Source organism: Capra hircus, chromosome 3 (assembly GCF_001704415.2).
Source record: "Capra hircus breed San Clemente chromosome 3, ASM170441v1, whole genome shotgun sequence".
NCBI classification, from domain to species: domain Eukaryota; kingdom Metazoa; phylum Chordata; class Mammalia; order Artiodactyla; family Bovidae; genus Capra; species Capra hircus.
The window spans coordinates 45,565,988-45,591,647 of record NC_030810.1 but is presented as its reverse complement, the minus strand read 5'-3'; the positions used below and the strand labels follow the sequence as shown (position 1 = coordinate 45,591,647).

General features: G+C 34.0%; 1 protein-coding gene across 1 annotated transcript in view; it reads right to left on the bottom strand.

Annotated features, from left to right (window-relative positions):
• Nucleotides 1-25,660, bottom strand: part of LRRC7 (leucine rich repeat containing 7) — a 390,782-nt gene that overhangs the window by 279,422 nt on the left and 85,700 nt on the right. The window contains exons 3-5 of the mRNA XM_018045424.1: nucleotides 24,323-24,401; nucleotides 8,035-8,124; nucleotides 3,635-3,691 (exon numbers count right to left, since the gene is read on the bottom strand). Of these exons, the coding sequence (XP_017900913.1) occupies nucleotides 3,635-3,691; nucleotides 8,035-8,124; nucleotides 24,323-24,401 (226 nt within the window). The remainder of the gene's footprint in view (nucleotides 1-3,634; nucleotides 3,692-8,034; nucleotides 8,125-24,322; nucleotides 24,402-25,660) is intronic.

The following is a 25,660-nucleotide window of genomic DNA, read 5'->3' as shown; positions in this document are numbered from 1 at the left end:
TATTTCATGTTTTTGTCATTATCACAGACACATTTATACAACATCATATTTTAGCTCAAGTTGAAACAGTCATAGTCATAAAAATTTATCAATGGATAGGCCATATTTTAACTTTAAGGTTTTAGAAAAATTGTCATAAAATGGAAAATTTCTGTTTAAGGATAAAACTCACCATTATTAGGGACCATTTGTATGCTGTTAAATTACGTTCATGGAAATGGTTCTTAAATTTCATTTAAAAGAATTGTCATTTCTTGTTTTTATCTTGACAGATGTTTCTTAGCTAAATGTATCACTTTTTAATGACAAAATAAAAAAAATAAGTTACATTACTTTTGGATATTCTTTAGTTGTTATAAATATTAATGCCTTAATTTGAAATTATTTTCTTCCCTTGTCATTCCTTGCCTGTTATATGTAACTTGAAACCACCTGAAGCAGTGTGCGTGTGTGTGTGTGTGTGTGTAGGTTTAAAATTCAAGGCTCACCTATCAGCCATTGAGAACTCATTAACCATTTATCCTTTTTTGCTTTCTTGATGCTCTTCAAAGACTCATTTTAATATTTGGTATCCCATATACTTTTCTATGGGAAAAAATACAAGTGACACAAAATGTCCAGGTCATATGACAGGTATTTCTCTCTGTGAATCTATATATCAGCTTTCTAGTTTATTCATTAAGTGCTCCCTATGCACTGGGCATTGTTTTAGGCACTGGAGATTCAGCAATGACAAAACAGAAAAAAACCTTTTTCTTAACAGAATTTAATGTTCTCCTGAGGAGTTCATTCCCAAGCAAACGGAGTCAATACAATTCAGAGAGCCACAAGTGAGAAAATCAAATGTAATAGTGAGATGATATAAAGGCACTGAGAGAGCAACATTATATGATGCGATCAGGAAAAGCCTCTGAGGAGGCACCATTTGAAGAAAGATAGGAATCCTAAGGAAGATCTAACCTGCAAAGATTTGAGGTAAGAAAATTCCAAAGAAAATAGCTAGTGCAAAAGCTACAAAATGGGAACATACTCATTTTTGGACTCTTCAAAATTATAATTAAGAGGATAATTCTGCTATGAGGAAAAATATTATCATCAAATTTAAAGTTTTTTTCTTTATGGTTATTGAGTTTTTTCCAGATGTTCAATGTCCTCAATTATTACACATAATCAAAAGTGATTGTGTCAATGATTTTCCAGCAAATGTGTACCTGAGGAATTTAATTTTCTCACTTATTGACATATCTAGAAGGGTGATCATAAAGGAACAGTGTGGAAAAATTTATAATGCTAAATTCTAATTAATAATAGAATTTGTTCTAGAATCTGCACATATCAAGATGTCTCTATCAGTTTACTTTAAAAAGTCATATTTTGATTCTCTATATTTTTACATTTTTTATACCTTGTTAGACGTGGACTTTAAGACAAAAAGAAGAACAAAGCCACTGAGGATCTGCTGAAGACCTGACATCATGTTTGTGTCCATGAAGAAATCATGAGTTATCTGTTCTTGCAGTAATTATTTAAAAATTAACTTTCTTCCTAAAACTAACTTTCTTCCTTTATTTTCATTGGAAATGCAAAATAAAGGACAGTAGGAAGCTCTCATGTATCTCTCCATTAGAGGTCTAGACTGGTGATCAGAAAGCACTATGGATAAAGCATACTGAAAGCACAGTTAATTTTTTTCAAGACGGAACTTTTTGCAACTCTAATTTTTGTAGACGTCAAAATAAGATAAAGTTCTCCATATATTATGCATGTCCTTGGTTCTGTTTATTTTTGTCTATAAAGTAAAAATTAAGCACACTAGATTGAAAATAACTGAAGATTTTTAAAATGTAAAAACTGTAACAGCTATACTAATGGTACAAATGCAAACAGTCCACCAAGAAGACGCAGTTTCATTTCTACATATCTTTACACTTTTTCAATGACAAAGTTAAATGCCTATTATTCTACTTGCTTGAATTTTGTTTGATAACTGATACTCAGTCTCACAATTTACAGAATACCCATGTACCAATTATGAACATTGTTATTCATTACTCTGAAATGTCCACTCACCTATCTCATATAAAGACTGTATTAGCAATCTATGGTCAAGCTTTAATTTATATTTAAAATGTATATTTAAAAATACATATTTGAAAACCTGTGTCAGATTTATTTATTACTTTATGTCAAAATTGTTATTTCCAAATAACAGAAGGGAAAGGAATCTTTTCTACACCATCAATATTTTCTCTTTAACTCAAATGTTTATATTTAGAGGAAGGAGACAACTCCTGTTTCACCATAGTTTAGCTGTACTTAGCTTTCCACTCTACTTTGAATGTAGACATTGAAAACATGGGGGATAGAAATGAATTTGCAGTAGATTAATGCTGAATAAATAACACTCAATTATATTTACATTTCTGTTTGTGCCCCCAACATAGAAGAGGTGCCTTCTATTAACCTATGTATAATGCTTTGGCTTAGCGAAAAACCACTCAAAAAGGCAGGGTGTCTAGATACAGAGACATCTCCTACTTTTCATGTTCTCCCCTTGTCTACCACTTATGGAGGAATGAACTGATGTTTAATCTCTGTGCATATATTTAATGAAATTCATATAATTATTGGAAGTTTTATATTGTACTGATAGAATTTTCATGCATATTTATGTATCAAAATGTATTTGAGAGTATTTTATTGCTATATTGTCTGAAAAAAAATCAATGAAATTCAGTGTAGTTTGCATAGAGAAAGAATATAAAAAGAGGAAAATAAAGTTAAGTTTTGGTTCAGCAGATGAAATGTCACTAAATCCTGCTGATATGCTTGAAGAATTAATCACTGTACTCAATGTTTTTATGCAATACTGCAGGAGGGTTGAAACAGCAAGATAGTACTTTCAATATTTTAACTGTAACACATACAAATCATAATAATTTATCTGAGTAAAAATAATCCCCACTTTAAATAAATTTTGACTTTCAAAAATATTTTTTCTATATAGCACACATTCTGTTATTAGATATAAATAAGGCAAAACAGGATGGAACAAACAATCCTATTAAACTAAACATTGTATAAAATTTTGGTGATTGTTTTATACAAAACTATCCTGTGTTTTTATGCAAACCATATTTTACATAGACTATTATATACAGGTACAGTTTGAAGAATGTATAAATACATATTTCCTGCCAAGTCACTATAGGATCTCTAGAAAAACTTCATTTTTATGAAATATCTTTAATATTTTTTATTTGAAAACTATCACAATCCATAAATTAGCTTGAAAAGTTAAGCATTTGAAACTGGTGATTGTTTGAGGGTCATAGAAATGTCAGTTTCATAGGTTTCAAGGCATTAACTTCTTGGTAAGTATGTTCAGTTATGACAAGAATCTTAAATGGATTCTTCCCATTTTTACTTGTAATTATACAATTTTATAAGGCAGGATACATTCTTACTTATATGAATCTCTTATAGTATACTGTACTTTTCCACCCCTAGAAAAATACTGTAGAAAAATTAACTCAATCATAATGACAAAACATAGCTAAAATAAAAATAGTTCTTTTTCTTCCTACTAGTGAAAAATCACCATTAAAAATTTCAAAAATACTCAGTCACTTACTTTGGTAGAGTTTTCAAGTGATTTTCTCTTAACTCCAATATCCGCAATTTGGCAAGTCTGTAGAAATGAATTTAAAAATTTGTTTCTTGATATCTCTCTATAAAACAATATTTTTATGGTAAACCAAATTGTTACTGTGTTAACCAAATGACAATGTCCAAAGATTAAAAACCATGGTTATAGATCTTTAAGAATTATGTAAATTGATTATGAGTAGGGTTGTATCAATATTGGAGAATGATAAATACCACTTTCCTAAACGTTCCTAAAATCTTGCAGATATCACTGTCTTAATCATCTGAATTTTCTGTTTTATAAAAATATATTCCCTGTTGTTTAATCATATGCATTCAAATTATTGAATATTTACTAAATACTAAGTACTGAGTTCACTGAAACACGGTAACAATTTCCCTCAAGAGATGACAAATGGATTTTTAAAGCAAGTGATAAAGCATAGGGTTAAAAGCTTGAGCTTTGTGGTCAGATATATCTGGGTGAAATCCAGACTCTTTGTATTCTATCCCTATGACACTGGGCAAATTAATCAACCCCTCCTAACTCCAGTTTCTTCATCTGTAATGAGTATGCAATAATAGTACAAAATTTATATGGTTTTGAATGTTAAATGATGTCACCATACATGTAAAACATAATACGTGGCACACTGTAAGTTTTAGTGAGTGTTACTTATTCCTGTGGAGCCCTATACCAAGGTCATAGTTGTAAAGTCTTGTTGCCAAGGCCACAGATCTGAAACTCCGCACCAAAGTCATCTGCAGAACTGACTGAGCTCTAGTTCCAGACACTGACTTTTGCTATGAGCCCCTCTAATCTAAACTGGCTAACTCCTTGACCCCATATTAGGTAAAAATATCCACCTTCATACTCACCCTATAGCACCCTAACCAATCACCTAATGCCAGTCTTCCAGCAATAGTTTTCTTTGTCTTGAGACTATAAAAATTGGCTACTAAACCACAAAAGGAGTTGGCTCTCCCGTGAGCCAGCTCTCTGTTCTTACAGTGTCTCCTGCTCTAATAAACTCTATTCTACTGTCATTCTGCCTTATATCTGGAAATTCTTTTCAACTTGTGCAAAGACCATGACAGTTACTGTTACCTTTAATTAAATACTGGGAAAAGTGCCATATATATGGCATAATATACCATATTTAATGGACTCTGAGCCTGAGATGTGAACATTTCAAGTAGATGCACATTTAAAATCCTGTCGTATCATCTGTCCTATGATAGTACTAGAGTTGGGAAAATCAAGTGAAGTGGATGAGAGGTGCTTACATTTTCTGATGCTTGCAAAATACTTGGGTGATTAGGAATGCATTTCACACTTAACTACTTGTTAATGTTTGCAATCTGGGGCAGTGTTGTTACTAATGTCTATGTTGTGCTGTGCTTAGTCGCTCAGTCATGTCCGACTCTTTGTGACCCCGCGGTCTCTAGCCCATCAGGCTCCTCTGTCCATGGGGATTCTTCAGGCAAAAATACTGGAGTGGGTTGCTATGCCCTCCTCCAGGGGATCTTTTCAACCCAGGAATCTAACCAGGTGTCCTGCATTGCAGGTGGATTCTTTACTAGTTGAACAATGAGGGAAGCCTGCTAATGTCTATAAGCGAGCTTTACAATTTACTCAGTTGTGGTTATCTTAGGACAAATATTAAATGACTTATCCAAATTCTCAGCATTGTGGGAATATTTCACTGTTTGAACTATTTTAACCTACAGTGTCCCATATTTACTGTGCTTTTAGGTAGTCAACTAGTTCTCTTCCTGTTTCCTTTTGGTTTTGAGTTCTATCAAGTTTCCAATTTAACTTTAATCTTATAACTCTTAATCTGTATTTGAAACAAATTGTCTCAGTTCTTCAGAGCATGGGATATCACTAGTAAAAGACATTTCTTAAACATTTATATATCTAAAATCTTAGTATCTGTACTAAAGTAATAACATTTTATGACTTAATTTGGCCTTTAGGGGTACTAAATCTTAGGTTTTAGAAAGTATATTAAGCATTCTTTGTCAAATTATCCAGCTGAAGGTTCAAAAGCTTGTTAGATTACAATAATAAAATAGAGCATTTTGTGGCAGATAATTTACATAAAATTGAAATCTAATTCGAAGTGGTTTGGGTATTAAGTTATGTATTTGCCCAGATTTCTTCCCTTGTATTAGGACTAGTAAAGAGAACTAACAAAATGCTAAAGCAAATAATGTATTTTAGGGAGATAATTAAACATTTTATGATTTAATAAACCAAAAGTATACTTGTGGTTGTGGCCAGTACCAGAATGAAAAGCTACTTTATATGAACAAATGGTGAAATATTAATTCATTTAGAGACTAGGCATATGCTCTTGTGAATATCTGTGAATTTTCATAACTGTCTGAGTGTATGGTATTCGTAGATATTATGAAATCATGATCCACAAAAGTAAGAGAATTTGGAAAAAACTTTTGAGGTGATTTCTATATGCAAATAGAGGATGCTACCTGTTAAAGGACTTCATTATTTCACTGAGTTCTTCTTAATGTCATTTACTAACTTCTGCCCAGAGGAGGAGGTTGAGGTACAGTCAGTCAGTTATTTGAAAAATTTGAGATGATCACTTAGAAAAAGGCAGTTAACAAAAAACTTAAAATATCTTAACTTTTAAACTATATCTTTTATATTTAAAATAGCCTTGATATGGAAACAAAGTTACCATTGACACACGAATGGATACAGAAAACCTGTGTGTGTGTGGAATATATCAGTCATAAAAAGAAGAATATCCTGCCATTTGTAATGACATGAACGGAGTTAAGGGCATTATGCTGAGTGAAATAAGTTGGACAGGGAAAGACAAACACTCTATGATCTCACATATGAAATCTAAGAAGAAAAAATAACTACAGAAAAGAGGTCAGATTTGTGGTTATCAGAGGTGGAGGTAGGGGAAGGAGAAATGGTTGATTGCCATCAAAAGATATGACTTTATGCTTATAAAATAAATATGTACTGGAGATGTAATGTATAGCGTGATTACTATAGCTAATACTGCTATATAGTGTCCAATGTATCTCAAACTAACTAAAAGTAAATTCTAAACATTTTCATCACAAGGAAATGTTTTCTCATAATTATATAAAGTAATAGATGTCAACTAAATTTAATGTGCTAATCATTTTGTGATAAATTTGTCATTATTATGTTGTATACCGTAAGTTAATACAGTGCTATATATCAATTATATTTCAATAGAGATGAAAAATGTTCAGTCTAGAACACCTAGAAAATATTGAGAATTTAAGATGAAAATAAAAACCTTCCATAATTTCCCTTCCAAGGAAATTATTTTATTTCCTGCATATTCATATTCATATGGGAAACACAGTTTATATATAGTTATGATAAGCTTTAAACATAACATCATAGGAATTAAAAGATATGTCTCTAGTCAAGGTTATAAATTGCTATATTGTCATATGGATGTATCATAATACATTCAAGCAATCTCCTAGATGGATGTGTGCTTCCAAATTTTTCATATTGTAAATAACGATAAACATCTTTGTCCATAAATCCTAGTGTGATATATGATGATACATTTCTAGAAATGTATTACAAAGGCAGTGGTTATAAATATTTTCACATCTTTTAAAGCACACTGCCCTGCACAGAGTACATGACATTCTGCAATTTCATCAGCAGTGTGAAGTTATCTTTTTCCTCACACTCTAAATAGTTTTACAGTTTCTGTGATATGCTTAGAGCACAAAGGCCCTTTATTCACATATTAATTTGTATTATTTTATTATTTATGATGATAAACATTTTTTGTGTTTTCAACTTGTACACTTATTATGAACTGCTTCCACATGTTATTTACCCATTTTTTCTAATGAGATCTTAACTTAATACTCTTTTGAAAGAATTCTTTATAAGTCAAGGATCTAATTTGCCTTGCATATATGGTAGAAATATTTTCCTATTTATTACCTTAATATTTAAAATATTTTCTAATATTAGTTTATTTTAAATGCATGTATGTATTCAAATATATCCATTTATGGTATTTTCCTTTTTTTCTATGCTATAAAAGTATTATCTAACCCATGTCAAAAATATACATATGTATATTTTTCCAGATCATTTCTGATATTATTTTTTAATATTTAACTCTTTAATTCATCTGGAATCTGATTATTAATGACATGTAAAGACCTAATTTTACTTTATTTTTTAAAAATGTTTCATTAATTGGCATGGTCTCATTTATTGGATAAAAGTGAGGGTATCTTTAATTATAGGGATCACTTTTGAAGCCTCACCTACTGATGGTGGTTAAGTACTTACCTAAAGTGAAATAAAACTGTATCATTTAAAGTTCTTATTCTTACCTTCCAAAATTGGCTGGAAGAAATTCAAGAAAGGCATCATTCAGGTAGAGCTGGGTCAGATTTAGAAGCTGCGTGAAGCCATCAGGGAGTCTAGAAAGGAGTTAAAGGTTTAGTCACTGCGTAGATGTTGCCATAGAAACAGAACAAAAATATATATCTCTAAGGAGAAAAAATAGAAGTGTAATACATTTTTCAACTCTCCTTTGGTATCACAGTAATGGAAGAATTTATTGAGCATGTTGTTACAGCTTGAAAATTTTGCCTGTTATTAAAATAAATGGCATTCACCCCTCCATATTGCTCTCCTATGCTGAGATTTATGTCACCGCCAAAGTCAGCGGCATCATTTCTTACTGTTACCCTGGCATAATACACACCAGTGAGATATTTTTATGGGAATTTCAAGATGTATGCTATCTTTTATAATTTCAAATTTATGATTCTTCTCATTAGAAAATTCACATGTATAGTCAGGCAAGGTTATCTACTCTTTCACTTAATCATTAGAAGTTGTGTGGAGTTTGTGACACTGATGGCTAAAGGTGCCCAAAATGAGAAAGGAAAGAGTGTTTTGTCCCTTAATTGATAATTTCCTTAATCCAGGCCCAACAGATACATGCATTATAATTCAAACTGACGTGATTCATACACACTTAAAATGAACAAGAACATTAAAATAATAAACAGAATTCTAAAGACTTTCAGAGTCATTTAAAAGTTTAGAAAGTATCCTTTGGGAGCAATCTTATCAGTGAGATAAAGTAATTATTTGAAATGTTTAAATCATTTTTACCAAAACGATTTAACTCAAGGATTTTTCTTAAAAAGATATTGACTTTTTATTAATTTAATTTCTATTTAAACATTTTAATGCCTTTTTCTACACTTTAGACAAGACCATATTGTTTCACAGAATATTTTTAGAGTGTCCAAATATGCCTTCTCCTCAAATTATAACCTATGACCTTTCTTGTTTTTACTGACAAAATTATTTAAAAAGCTGCCTCTAGTGACTACTTTTTACTACTCTCAAGCCATTGTTTTCTGACATCTACTCCAACTCTATTACTGATACTGCACTCGCCAAAGCCTCTGATGACCTCTAAATTCCAATTTCATTAACTTCATTTTATTTCATAACCCACACTGCCCAGCAACAGTTGTCATCACTGATTGTCCTCTCCTTCTGGGCTTCTGCTATACCACTTCCCTGCTCTTCTTCCTACTCCTGGAACACTAGATCTCAGTTTCACTCCATGGTTTCTCTTCCTCTGACCAATCTTTTATTATGAAATGTTTTATGTATATAAAAGAGTATATGCGTACCCACAATATAATTTAACAAATAGAACCAGTGTCCTTAAAACCCTCTGGCTGTCCCTCCCTGACTAATCTTTCTATTTGCTCCACAAATTCCTAAATGATGGTTACTTTTCTGTTTTTTAAGGAGTTTAACACCTATTTAAATCCCTGAGAAAAAGTCATGTGGTTTGGTTTTTTTAATATTATCTAAATCAAATCATACTATGAATATTTTTATGGGACTTATAATAATTCACATTATTAAATAATTCATAAGTTAAGTGAAATTCATTCATTTAGATGTAGATGACTGATCACCATACCATGGTATTCCATTGTATGAATATATCACAATTCATTAATCATTCTTCATCTAATTGAACATTGCAGTTGTTTCTAGTTTTTGTCTGTATTTCTATTATATATTCTATTTATTTTTGAACATACATCCTGGTGTGCAAGAGATTACTTAAGTAATATTGATGGTTAGAAGAGATTAATATCCTTATGAAAAGCTCTCAGCTAATGATTAGCAGGAGTATAAATACCTCAGCTCTCTCACCCAAATCTGTGATGTGTGTTTAAACTCTTTCCCAGAGTTCCTCAGAAAGCTTAAGGTCCAGTGTCCATACTAGTAAATAGCTTGATAACATATCCTTAATTGATATTTCCTGATATCATTTTTTAAATATATTGCTTGAATTCTTTTCTAAACTTTTCTTCTGAGGAACCCAAACTAAACACAATTAATATTTTTATATCGATTCAGTAGGAATTGTTTATACGCTCTTAAGACACTGATCTTATATGGATTATTTTTGCTACAAACATCTTGCTTCACTTTGTATTTTGGAGCTCGATTGTTTGTATACGACTTCTTAGAGGATGCTTCCATAAATTTGCTTCCAAAGGGAGGTAAGATTCATAAAAGCAGAGAAGAGGGGAAAAGGAGGTTGGGGAAAGTCAGAGCTACAATGAAGAGGTAAAAGTTCACCTGAGATGAGTTACAAAGAGAACATGGGTTCTAGGGAGAATATTTTATGAATAAGAGTATTAGTAGTTAATATATGAGAGTATCAGTAGGGGACAGGTTTTAGAGGATATTTAATGCTTGACTCATAGGTATACATTTTATCTTATAAAAGTAAAAAAGAATCTACTGGAAATCTTTGTTTTTCTCTATGTTTTTCTTCCTTGACTACTTTAGAGCTCATATCCTGGTAGTATAATAGTTTTCATGAAAATGGCACAGATGTTCAACAGATTACAATTCAATTTAATTACTATTTTACTTTGATGTTCTTTTCGTTCCTATAATCATTCAAGAAAAGAAATCATTTATGGTTTCTCAAAAAAGAAGATTAATATGTGTAAAATGAGAAGAATGCTAAGACTTTTGATCTAAAAATTAATATTAACATCATAACTATTAGTAAATAAAAATTCTTTAAAAATACTAATTTTTTAGTTATAAGGACAGCTTGGAAAACCCAGCTTACCTTAGTCTATTATTCTACCCATGTATGCACTAAATGATATTACTTTATACTACTTCTTTTGATGAAAAATATATTTCTTTATGGTACCTCTCTGAGAAAGTTTATGATGCAGGAAAATCTGGCTGTTACATAGAACACTTCTCTAAGGATTTAAGAATTGATTACATTGGGCAGATTCCAACTGCAAGACTGGACTGCCGAAACTAAGTTATATGAAAAATCAGAACGGAATGTAAGATAGTTTTTTCAGTCTGCTTATAAGCAGAGATGGGGTGATATTTTATATCAAATCTTTCTTTTAAAAATGCAGAATTAAGGGGTACATTTATACAGTATGTCTTGTTTAATAGCATGCATATTTTTAAATTTCAATTTATTTAAACAAGAATTTGTTGAATTGTCACTCTGCACTGAGATTCAAAATTAATGCCTTCTTCTTTACCTTCTCCACAGCATTATATTTATAGATTTAGCAAAATGCTATGACAATTAAGTTTACACAAATGTTAAGAATTTTTTATTCCAGAGCTAAATTACATTCTTTGAGAAGGAATTTTTTAAATCTCCTCAAGACCTAGTATTGTACTTTGAAAACATATTATTTGAAAAATATATAGTCAGTAGATCTGCTAAAAAAGTTCAACTTTATTTATTATTAACTTTATGGTATGTTTTTGTAGTTTTAATGGTTTCACTTGTCAAAATCACCATTTCTGGAGGAACACACAAGAACCTGTGAGGAAGAAGATATTCTTTAACAAGCTAGGTTAAGCTTAAACAAGATGAAAACCACAGGCTGTCTTTATCTTCCTCCAAGATATTCAATGGAATCCAACAGTTTACACTAAGTAAGTGAAGTCTAATGAAATACTTTCATGTTCCTAGAGTAACTGGTAGCTTTCCATAGTGGACAGATTAATTTTAAAATTCAAAGCATTTAAAATATATATATACTGATAAATAATTTCTCTAAGGAAACATTTTCATTTCACTAATGGCTTAAATTAAAAGTAGCATATTCAAATTATAATAAATAAATGATACTAGAATCAGACACCCAAAATATTTAGTGCTTGAGCACATGGACATTGATGTTAGAAGATCTAAATCTGAACCACAGTTCTTTCAATTATTCATCTCTGTGACTTTTACAAATTACTTAATCTTTGTAAGACTTAGTTTCCTTTTTTTTGTAAAATGATAAGACTAATATCCACTTTCAGAGTTGCTTCAAAGAGTTAAATGATTATCTGCTCCATAAGACTCACTAAATAGGAGTGATAGTATTACTTTTGTTTTTATTGCTTTTATTCTAATTTTTCAATATTAACTAGAATACTAATTTAAATACTTTTATTAGTGCTAAATTTATTATTGGAATAGACAAATTAAGATTGGCTGCAGACATCCTTGTTTCAACATTTTTCTTTTTTAAATGTGTTTACTTTAGAAGTTTAATGAAAACATATTACAGGCATTTGACCTCCATTAGAATGTCAAACCAAATTAAAATTTTAGGAGCTATAAGTTGTGATTAAGAAGCCAATGTAAAATCTTCTGGTCTAATTGGAAAGGTATTTTGCATCTAAACATTATAATTTATAACCTTAAAGTTATAAAATTAACATAACATTATCAGAGAACATTTTAACTATTATTTTCAGTTAATGCATTTATTTTTTATCTAATTTCCAATTAATTATTTTAACATCACTGCAAACTTGTATCATGATTTCTCCCTTTACTTTGTTATTATCTTTCAATTTTGCTGTAAATCAGAGTGATTATAATCTATCAGTCAAACTAGGACATTTTTTAGAGTTTCAGTTCAGTTCAGTTCAGTTCAGTTGCTCAGTTGTAGAGGGAACTATTAGTAATCATGCCACATCATGACATATAAACCGGGAAGACCTGAGCAGAGACATATAACCACCCTATATACAATCTTCATATCCATGTGGAAGATGTATTATAATTTATTAGCAATTTTCTTATTGTTGAGTATTAAGAATGTTCAATTTTTTCAAAATGTATCTTTTAATTTAAACCAAAATCAAACTGTTCCCCCAGGATTTGTGAAATATAATAAAAGGAATCCAGGAATTTATACTATCCTTGTGTATTTCCATATGTAAAAAAGAATGTAGATACTATTTTTCTACTTCATATTTTCTGTGAAGACAAAAATGAAATAATGTGTCTAAAAGCCTGAGATATGGTAGGTTCTCAGTAAATGATGGTCTTCAACTTTTTGAGAAGTTGTTATTCTCAATTTTACTGTAATAATTTTCACCACTGACTTGGTTAAGGCATTCAGACTATACTATAGAGTTCACATCTAAAACTAAACCTAGCAATATAACACTTAAAACTGTAAATTTCATTTTCTAGGGTTTTCATGACTTAACTACCATGTAGATTTCTTGTATCTAAGAAAACAAACAGAAAGCAGGAAAGAAAAATGAAACCTCAATCTAGTTTTAATAGAGCAAATTAATAAATCTCTAGTATAACTCATCAAATAAAAAAGAAAAAAGACACAAAACAGAGAGCATCACTAGAGACCTTATAGATTTAAGGGCTAATAAAATAATATGGAAAATAAGATGCCATGAGTTTGAAAACATATGAAATATACATATCCCTAAAAACACAAAATACCAGAAATGATTCAAAGAAAAGTTGATAATTTGAATAACACTAACGTCCAGGGTAAGAGAAACCCAAGTAAGATGGTAGGTGTTGCAAGAGGGCATCAGAGGGCAGACACACTGAAACCATACCCACAGAAATCTAGTCAATCTAATCACACTAGGACCACAGCCTTGTCTAACTCAGTGAAACTAAGCCATGCCCACGGGGCAACCCAAGACGGGCGGGTCATGGTGGAGAGGTCTGACAGAATGTGGTCCACTGGAGAAGGGAATGGCAAGCCACTTCAGTATTCTTGCCTTGAGAACCCCATGAATAGTATGAAAAGGCAAAATGATACGATACTGAAAGAGGTACTTCCCAGGTCAGTAGGTGCCCAATATGATACTGGAGGTCAGTGGACAAATAACTCCAGAAAGAATGAAGGGATGGAGCCAAAGCAAAAACAATACCCAGTTGTGGATGTGACTGGTGATAGAAGCAAGGTCCGATGCTGTAAAGAGCAATATTGCATAGGAACCTAGAATGTTAGGTCCATGAATCAAGGCAAATTGGAAGTGGTTAAACAGGAGATGGCAAGAGTGAACATCGACAATCTAGGAATCAGTGAACTAAAATGGACTGGAATGGGTGAATTTAACTCAAGTGACCATTATATCTACTACTGCGGACAAAAATCCCTCAGAAGAAATGGAGTAGCCATCATGGTCAACAAAAGAGTCCAAAATGCAGTACTTGGATACAATCTCAAAAACGACAGAATGATCTCTGTTCATTTCCAAGGCAAACCATTCAATATCACAGTAATCTAAGTCTATGCCTCAACCAGTAACGCTGAAGAAGCTGAATGGTTCTATAAAGACCTACAAGACCTTTTAGAACTAACACCCAAAAAAGATGTCCTTTTCATTATAGGGGATTGGAATGCAAAAGTAGGAAATCAAGAAATACCTGGACTAACAGGCAAATTTGGCCTTGGAATGCGGAATGAAGCAGGGCAAAGACTAATAGAGTTCTGCCAAGAGAATGCACTGGTCATAGCAAACACCCTCTTCCAACCACACAAGAGAAGACTCTACACATAGATATCACCAGATGGTCAACACCGAAATCAAATTGATTATATTCTTTGCAGCCAAAGATGGAGAAGCTCTATACATTCAACAAAAACAAGACCAGGAGCTGACTGTGGCTCAGATCATGAACTCCTTATTACCAAATTCAGACCGAAATTGAAGAAAGCGGGGAAAACCGCTAGACCATTCAGGTATGACCTAAATCAAATCCCTTATGATTATACAGTGGAAGTGAGAAATAGATTTAAGGGCCTAGATTTGATAGACAGAGTGCCTGATGAACTATGGAATGAGGTTCGTGACATTGTACAGAGGACAGGGATCAAGACCATCCCTATGGAAAAGAAATGCAAAAAAGCAAAATGGCTGTCTGGGGAGGCCTTACAAATAGCTGTGAAAAGAAGAGAAGTGAAAAGCCAAGGAGAAAAGGAAAGATATAAGCATCTGAATGCAGAGTTGAAGAGAATAGCAAGAAGAGATAAGAAAGCCTTCAGCAATCAATGCAAAGAAATAGAGGCAAACAACAGAATGGGAAAGACTAGAGATCTCTTTAAGAAAATTAGAGATACCGAGGGAACATTTCATGCAAAGATGGGCTCAATAAAGGACAGAAATTGTGTGGACCTAACAGAAGCAGAAGATATTAAGAAGAGGGGCAAGAATACACAGAACTGTACAAAAAGGATCTTCACGACCTGGATAATCACGATGGTGTGATCACTCATCTAGAGCCAGACATCCTGGAATGTGAAGTCAAGTGGGCCTTAGAAAGCATCACTACGAACAAAGCTAGTGGAGGTGATGGAATTCTAGTTGAGCTAATTCAAATCCTGAAAGGTGATGCTGTGAAAGTGCTGCAGTCAATATGCCAGCAAATTTGGAAAACTCAGCAGTGGCCACAGGACTGGAAAAGGTCAGTTTTCATTCCAACCCCAAAGAAAGGCAATGCCAAAGAATGCCCAAACTACCACACAACTGCACTCATCTCAGACACTAGTAAAGTAATGCTCAAAATTCTCCAAGCAAGGCTTCAGCAATATGTGAACCGTGAACTTCTTGATGTTCAAGCTGGTTTTAGAAAAGGCAGAGGAACCAGAGATCAAATTGACAACATCCGCTGGATCATCGAAAAAGCAAGAGAGTTCCAGAAAAACATCCATTTCTGCTTTATTGACTATGCCCAAGCCTTTGACTGTGTGGATCACAAAAAACTGTGGAGAATTCTGAAAGTGATGGGGATACCAGACCACCTAACCTGCTTCTTGAGAAATCTGTATGTAGGGGCCAGGAAGCAACAGTTAGAACTGGGCATGGAACAACAGACTGGATCCAAATAGGAAAAGGAGTACGTCAAGGCTGTATATTGTCATCCTGCTTATTTAACTTATATGCAGAGTACATCATGAGAAACGCTGGGCTGGAAGAAGCACAAGCTGGAATTAAGATTGCCGGGAGAAATGTCAATAACCTCAGATATGCAGATGACACCACCCTTATGGCAGAAAGTGAAGAGGAACTAAAAAGCCTCTTGAAGAAAGTGAAAGAGGAGAGTGGAGAAGTTGGCTTAAAGTTCAACATTCAGAAAACAAAGATCATGGCATCCGGTCCCATCACTTCATGGGAAATAGATGGGGAAACAGTGGAAACAGTGTCAGACTTTATTTTTGGGAGCTCCAAAATCACTGCAGATGATGACTGCAGCCATGAAATTAAAAGACGCTTACTCCTTGGAAGAAAATTTATGACAAACTTGGATAGCATATTTAAAAGCAGAGACATCACTTTGCCGACTAAGGTCCGGCTAGTCAAGGCTATGGTTTTTCCTGTGGTCATGTATGGATGTGAGAGTTGGACTGTGAAGAAGGCTGAGTGCCAAAGAATTGATGCTTTTGAACTGTGGTGTTGGAGAAGACTCTTGAGAGTCCCTTGGACTGCAAGGAGATCCAACCAGTCCATTCTGAAGGAGATCAACCCTGGGATTTCTTTGGAAGGAATGATGCTAAAGATGAAACTCCAGTACTTTGGCCACCTCATGCGAAGAGTTGACTCATTGGAAAAGACTCTGATGCTGGGACGGATTGGGGGCAGGAGGAGAAGGGGACAACAGAGGATGAGATGGCTGGATGGCATCACGGACTCGATGGACGTGAGTCTGAGTGAACTCTGGGAGTTGGTGATGGACAGGGAGGCCTGGCGTGCTGCGATTCACGGGGTCGCAAAGAGTCGGACACGACTGAGTGACTGAACTGAACTGATAGGTATTATGGAAATTAAATTTGTAATTAAACTTTCCCATAAAGAAAAGCTCAGGCTTGAATGTTCCACTTGCAAATTCTATCAATATTTAGGGAAGAAATAATTCCAAGACTATACAATTTCTTACAGGAAATAGAAGACATTTCCCAGCTGTTTTAATGAGGCCAGTTTTACCTTGATACCAAAAGCAGACAAAGAAATAATAAGAAAAACATTTAAGGCTAATATGCCTCATGAATATAGATGGGAAAATCCTTAGAATATACTATCAGTTCAGAGGCATTCATGTATAAAGTGCATAATATTTCATTACCAGGCAAGTTTATTTATATCATTGTGGCAATAGATATTATTTTAAAAAACAAAACACAAACTTTGACAAAACTCAACATCTATTCACAACAAAAATTCTCAGCAAAACAGATATTAAAATTGGCTATTTTCTAAGGTGTCCCCTAAGATCTCTTCTAGAAGTTTGTTGCTGCTTAGTTCCTAGTCATGTGGGACTATCTGCAGCCCTATGGAAAATAGCCCGCTGGATTTCCCTGCCCATGGAATTTTTCTGGCAAGAATACTTGACTGTGGTGCCATTTCTTACTCCTGGAGACCTTCCATACCCAGTTCAGTTCAGTTCAGTTGCTAGGTCATGTCCAGCTCTTTGCGACCCCATGGTCTGCAGCACGCTGGACTTCCCTGTCCATCACCAACTCCTGGAGCTTACTCAAACTCATGTCCATTGAGTCAGTGATGCCATCCAATATCTCATCCTCTGTCATCCCCTTCTCTTCCTGCCTTCAATGTTTCTCGGCATCAGGGTCTTTTCTAATGAATCAGTTCATCCCATCAAGCAGGCAAAGTATTGGGTTTCAGCTTCAGCATCAGTCCTTCCAATGAATATTCAGGATTGATTTCCTTTGCAATTGACTGCTTTGATCTCTTTGCAGTCCAAGGGACTCTCCAGAGTCTTCTCCAACATCACAGTTCAAAAGCACCAATTCTTTGGTGCTCAGCTTTCTTTATAGTCCAAATCTCACATCCATACATGACTACTGGAAAAACCATAGCTTTGACTAGATGGACTTTTGTTGGCAAATTGATGTCTCTGCTTTTTAATATGCTGTCTAGGTTGGTCATAACTTTCCTTCCAAGGAGTCAGCATCTTTTAATTTCATTGCTGCAGTCACCAACTGCAATGATTTTGCCCCCCGCCTCCACCCGCAAATAAAGTCTCTCACTGTTCCTATTGTTTCCCCATCTATTTGCCATGAAGTGATGGGACTGGATGCCACGACCTGAGTTTTCTGAATGTTGAGTTTGAAGTCAACATTTTCACTCTCCTCTTTCACTTTCATCAAGAGGCTCTTTTGTTCTTCTTCTCTTTCTTCCATAAGGATGGTGTCATTTGCATAACTCAGTTTGTTGATATTTCTCCAGGCAATCTTGATTCCAGTTTGTGCTTCATCCAGACCAGCATTTTTCATGATGTACTCTACATATAAGTTAAATAATAGGGTGACTATAAATAGCCTTGATGTACTCCTTCCCCAATTGGGAACCAGTCTGTTGTTCCATGTCCAGTTCTAACTGTTGCTTCTTGACCTGCATATAGGTTTCTCAAGAGGCAGGTCAGGTGGTCTGGTATTCCCATCTCTTTCAGAATTTTCCACAGTTTGTTGTGGTCCACACAATTAAAGGCTTTGGCAGAGTCAACAAAGCAGAAATGGCTGTCTGGAACTCTCCTGCTTTTTTGATGATCCAGCGGATGTTGGCAATTTGATCTCTGGTTCCTCTGCATTTTCTAAATCCAGCTTGAACATTTGCATTTTCACAGTTCATGTTCTGTTGAAGCCTGGCTTGGATAATTTTGATCATTACTTTGCTAGTGTGTGAGATGAGTGCAATTGTGCAGTAGTTTGAGCATTCTTTGCCATTGCCTTTCTTTGGGATTGGAATGAAAATTGACCTCTTCCAGTCCTGTGACTACTGCTAAATTTTCCAAATTTGCTGTCATATTGAGTGCAGCACTTTCACAGCATCATCTATTAGGATTTTAAAATAGCTCAGCTAGAATTCCATCACCTCCACTAGCTTTGTCTCTAGTGATGCTTCCTAAGGCCAGCTTGACTTCGCATTACAGGATGTCTGGCTCTGGGTGAGTAATCATACAGAAGTAGGATCCTGACCCAAAAGTGGGATCAAACCCACATTTCCTGTGTCTCTTGCAGTGGTAGGCACATTCTTTACCACTAGTGCCACCTGGAAGCCCCTATAAGTTTCGTTGTTCTTCAATCTCTCATTTGTGTCCCACTCTTTGCGACCCCATTGATTGGAGCATGCCAGAGTTCCCTGTCCTTCACCATCTCCTAGAGCTTGCTCAAACTAATGTCCATTGAGTTGGCGATGCCATCCAACCATCTCGTCTTCTGTCATCCCCTTCTCCTCCTTCAATCTTTCCCAGCATAAGGGTCTTTCCCAATGAGTCAGCTCTTTGCATCAGGTTGCCAAAGTATTGGAGTTTCAGCCTCAGCATCAGTCCCTTAAATGAATATTCAGGATTGATTCCTTTTAGGATTGATTGGTTTTATCCTTGCAGTCCAAGGGACTCTCAAGAGTCTTCTCCAACACCACAGTTCAAATTCATCAATTCTTCAGCACTCAGCCTTCTTTATGTTCCAATTCTCACATCCATACATGACTACTGGAAAAACTATAGCTTTGACTATGTGGACTTCTGTTGGCAAAGTAATGTCTCTGCTTTTTAATATGCTGTCTATGTTTGTCATAGGTTTTCTTCCAAGGAGCAAGCGTCTTTAATTTCATGATTGCAGTCATCATCTGCACTGATTTTGGAGCCCTAGAAGTTTAGGCCTTTGCAAAATCTTCTCTTGAGTACTGGTAGGACTTGTCCTTTGCTTCTGATTAATGGACTGTGGCAAATAGGATGTCATTCTCTAAACTATAGTATGTTATACACCTCTATCTTACTAGGATGCTCACTCTACTCATCTGTTGGCCCGGAAGAAACAAGATGTTGTGTTGTGAACTACGTATGGAGAGGGTCACCTGACTGGGGATTGCACTAGCATTTAGGATTCGAGAATGGCCTCTAGCTGTCAGCCAGAAAAATGCCGGAGCTCACAGGTTTATGACAGCAAGCAAATGAATTCTACCAATAAGCTGAATGAGGTTGAAAATGGATTTTTTTTCCCAGTTGGGCTTCCAGATGAGACTACAGCTTGACTGTTGCTTCGATAGTAGCCTGGTGAAAATCTCAAAAAGTGAACCCAGCTGTAGTATGCCTAGATTCCTGACTCACATAAACGAAAAGATAACAAATATATACTGTTTTAAACCACTAAGTGTGTGGTGATTTCTTGTACAGAATTATAAAACTAACACTGATTTTGGTGTCTGAAATTGGGATTCTGCTATAATAAATTTCTAGAAAATGTGGAGTGGCTTTGGAGTCAGGAAGTGGTCAGAGACTGCACAACTATTGAAGAACATTATAGAGAAAGCTTAGATTTTCTTAAAAAGTTTGAAAGTAGGAATCTAAGCTTTGAGAGCCCTGTTGGTAAGAGCTTAAAAGGAAGTGAGAAATAGGTTATTTAAAATTTCCTCAGCCTGTAAAGGGAATGTATTTTTAAAGAAAAGTAACTATCATACATAATGGTGAAAGTCTGAATGCTTTTTTCCTTAAGATTGAGAACAAGGCAATGGTGTCTGTTTTCACCTCTTCTATTCAACATTATACAGGAGGTCCTAGCCAGGACAATAAAGCTAAAGAAATAAATTAATGGATTATAGATTGGGAAGAATGAAATAAAACTATCTTTATTCCCAGGTGACATTATGATCTACTAGAAAATTGCATGCTTTCTCCCTCAAATCTACAAAATATTTATTAGTACCATTAAATGAATCTATTAAAGTTGCAGGATTTAAAGTCAACATACAACAAGCAATTGTATTTTTGTGATAAATAAATCATTTATAATTACCCCCAAACTTGAAATACTTGGAGTAAAATAGATATGCACTATGTTTAGGGAAAGGAATACTCAATATTTTTGGCATGTCAATTCTGCCCAAATTTATCTACAGATTCAATACAACTATTATCAAAATTCCATAAGGTTTTCATGTTTTTGTCAAAACTGGCAAGCTGATTTAAAAAAATATATGGAAAAGCAAAGGGAATAGAAGAGCCCAAATAATCTGATTAAGAAGAAAAAGATTGAAGGACTCACACTCCCTGACTGTGTGAATTATTACAAAGCTACAGTAATTGAGATAGTGTAAAATTGGTATTAGGAGAGGCATATAGATTAACACAAAAGTATAGAATCCAGAAATGGATCCAAACACATAAGATCAACTGACTTACAAAACAGATACTCAGATAATTTTATTTACAAAACAGGATAAAATTTTCAGCAAGTGGTACTGGAACATATAAAATGCAATAAATAAAGAAAAAAGAGAAGCACAACACACACACACCATACATATAAACAAAAAGCAACTTTAAATGGATCATATACCTAACTAAAATCAAAGCTACAAAAGTTCCAAAGGAAAGCTTAGGGGAAAATCTTTATACTATGATTTATCAATAGTAAAGATCTCCTAGAGAGCAACAAGAAGAATAAATAATAAAAAATTACAAATAGGTCTCATCAAAATGAAAATATTTTACTCTTTGAAAGTCACTGTTCAGGAAGTGCAAAGGTAAGTCATAAGAGCAAATATTTGCAGTTTTAAAATCAAATTAAATTCTGACTAAAAGTATCCGATTTTTAGCCAGAATTTATAAAGAATTTCTATAATTTAATATTAAAGAGAACTCAATAAATATGAAAAAAACCTGAACATTTATCAAAGAAGCAATAATATTTTAAAGAAATACAAGGAAAGATTTTAATTTGATTTTAAAGCTGTAAATTAAAACTACAGTGAGTTATAACAAAGAGATACTGTATCTACTAGAATGGCTAAAATAGAAAAAAAAATTTAAACAACTGATAGTATCAAATCCCGACAATAATAAGGGATAATGGAAAATCTAATAGATTACTGATGGGAATATACAATGAAATAGCTATTTTGAAAACAGTTTGGAAATTTCTTATATGGTGATACATACATGTACCTCACTATGCAGAAAACTACTTCTAGGTGTTCACTTAGTAGAAGTGAAAACAGATGCTTACACAAACACCTGTACAGAAATGTTTACAGCTACTTTATTCATAATAGCTCCAAACTAGAAACAACTTAAATTTTATGTATCAACTGAGGAATATATAAACAACTTGTGCTATATTCATACAAAGGAATTCTGCCTAGAAATAAATGGGAATGTAGTAGAATTCTTGAAATGGCAGGAATAAATCTTAAAATCACTGTGGTAAGTAAAAACACACAAAGTATGGCACTATCTATATGATATTTTGGGAAAGCAAAACCATGGGAATTTGATTTTCCTTTTGAGTAATTTTTTTCCTAAATTGACTTTTCTTTCGAGTAATTTTTTAAATGAATTCTCAAACTTGCTTTTAGTGTTAGCCATTTTTTGATGAAATTGGTTATATTCATTTATCTTTTGAAATGTTAAGTATATGAAAGGAATTCAGAGACGTAGTCAATAAAACTATAGCTTTTACGCTTTTGTAATTTATTATCTGACTTCCACTCCCAAAGACCTGATGATGATTCCTAAATAAAGTGAGCTATTAAAATTAAAGAACCAGAAATCAAAACAACTAATCATCTGCCTTGGGTTATGACTTAAGTCAGGGATATACTTATAGTCTTGTGATATGTCAGCAATATTTATTTCTTTTATGAGAAAGTTGCATTTTGGTCTAAGTTTTTTGAAGAATACTTTTCACATTTTTTTCTGCACCATATTTTACATTTGAGGTAGAAAATTTGTATCTTTCAATCATAGTTTGTTCCTTAATGCTCCACACTTTCTACTAAAGGCCTCAAATTATTTCACTAACTAACCATTCACTGTAAAGAGCCTCATCTAAACTTATCCTTTTACATTCTATTTCATTTCTAGTCTCACTTACATCCTCTTTTTGTGATCTATAGAGAAACCATCCTCACTTCTACCTATCCTCAACCCTACTGGAGAACAATTTCCCGTTAAATGCCTTTTGATACACTTCTTTTGTCTTCTGGAAACACTAGATTGAGTAATTGAACTTTAGTTTTTCCCTGTCTCCCTTTCTCTATGTGGACAAAGGACTGAAGGAATTTTCTCAAATCCTTCTGTCAGTTTTTGTATAATTAAAATACCAGTCTTACTTTGCAACTCATTACCTGCATCCCAACAACGCTGAATAAATTCAACCACTTTCAAATATTACTACACTTTTCAATAGACTTTCTAGATTTTTATGGTTAAACAACTTTAACATTCACCAATGCCATTCATGTCATAGTTTCTTGACCTATTTGATTCCACACACTCTATCACTATGACATAATTGTAATTTGAAACATGGTCACATGCTGAATTTCACTTTCCCATGGCATTGCTCTACTAACAGATCGTAACACACAAATACCCTACTTCTGGTTACAGCATCTTTACCATCCATGTCTTCCATTTGGCTATCCTCATAGAATTATATTTTTTTTCCCTCTTCATGTAATCACTGGTACCTAAATAGTCCTTTTTTTCAGATCATACTTAATTCATTTTCCAGCTTGAACCACATTATCAACTAATTTCATGCACCTTACACTCTTGTACTTTCTTGAACTTTCATCAGAACCGTGATGCTAATTTTCAGCATGACCACAACTAATAACTGTTTTCTTAGTTTTGGTGCTTTTCCATGGAATGTCACCTGATAGCCAAAAAAATGATATGGTTTGCTGTAAAGTAATGCCATCTTGTGCCAATTAGGCCTTCACTGTTACTCAGCAATGCTTTATTCATCTTTTGTTGAACTATTCTGATTTGATTATTCCTTTACCAATATTCTATTAAATTGAATTTTTTTTGATTAAATTTTCTTTTTTTATTTTTATTTTTTATTTTTTAATTTTTTTTAATTTTAAAATCTTTAATTCTTACATGCGTTCCCAAACATGAACCCCCCTCCCATCTCCCTCCCCATAACATCTCTCTGGGTCATCCCCATGCACCAGCTCCAAGCATGCTGTATCCTGCATCAGACATAGACTGGCGATTCAATTCTTACATGATAGTATACATGTTAGAATGTCATTCTCCCAAATCATCCCACCCTCTCCCTCTCCCTCTGAGTCCAAAAGTCCATTATACACATCTGTGTCTCTTTCCCTGTCTTGCATACAGGGTCGTCATTGCCATCTTCCTAAATTCCATATATATGTGTTAGTATACTGTATTGGTGTTTTAAACACAGCATTTAAAATTCATTACTATGTAAGCTTCTTTTATCTTTAGTCTTTTATCCCTGGAAACACAAAGGTAAATAAAATGTGATGACTCATACTCACTTAGAAATGGGATTGACACTGGCTTCAATAATTGTTAAACACTTACAGCACTTTATGTTTTCTGGAAATTCTTGTACACCTAAAATTGGAAAAAGAGGACATGAAAATATACTAAACTATAGTTTAACATTAAGAATAAATAAATACATAGTGTAAACACCATATGGATAATCATTAAGAATAAAAACTTAATAATACATTAGTGTCATATAGTACATGTCTATGTTTTAAAAATAAAATGTGAACACTAAGTTATATTTTATGAAGTAATAATTGGAAATTAGACAAAAACAGAAAAATTTAGTATAAGATAGATCTTGGCTATTTACTAATCTAAAGAAAAGAATAGTTGGGCTTATCTAGTTATCATAAAAGCTAACCAAAGGAAGGGGAAACCAGCAGATATAAGAAAAGAGTAAAATCTGTGCTTGCTCCTTTCATTTTAAAAGATTGGGAAGACTGAACATGCACAATGGAAAGACGCCTGAAGAAAAATCATAAATCAATAGATATCCCGAAACTATTCAGAAGCCCTAAAACATTTTATACAGCTCTTCCTAGCTGGCACACAGTGCAATGCTGCATCTGCCTGAGAGGGTGACTAGGTGAGCAGCCCTTGCTGGAATCCTCTCTGGAGTCTATGAGGTAGCCAGATGGCTGATTGCCCTTGGAGAACTGCTCATCTGCTGTCACAGCTGTGCTGTTGGCTTTGTGGCAGAAAAACACGAATTTTTCTTACTCAAAATCAGTAAGCCACAACTTAATCCATAAATGTGATAGTCAGAGGAATAAAAGATGCAGTGGATGTTACAATCAGTTGATAAAAATGAGTTAAACAAATAGTTGGCCTCCATAACCATAAGTTCCACATTGACGGATTAACAAAGAGCAGGTAGGAAATTTTTTTTTAATAAAACCTCAGAAATTTTCGGAAAGCAAAACTCAAATTTGCTACACACTGGCAAATATTTACATAGCCTATATATCTCATTAAGTATTATAAGTAATCTAGAGATGACTTAAAGTACACAGCTGGATGTGTATAGGCTCAGTTCAGTTCAGTTGCTCAGTCGTGTCAAACTCTTTGAGACCCTATGGACTGCAGCATGCCAGACTTCCCTGTCCATCACCAACTCCTGAAGTTAACTCAAACCCATGTCCATTGAGTCGGTGATGCCATCCAACCATCTCATCCTCTGTTGTCCACTTTTCCTCCTGCCTTTAATCTTTCCCAGCGTCAGGGTCTTTTCAGATCAGTCAGTTCTTCACATCAGGTGGGCAAAGTATTGGAGTTTCAGCTTCAGCATCAGTCCTTACAGTGAATATTCAGGACTGATT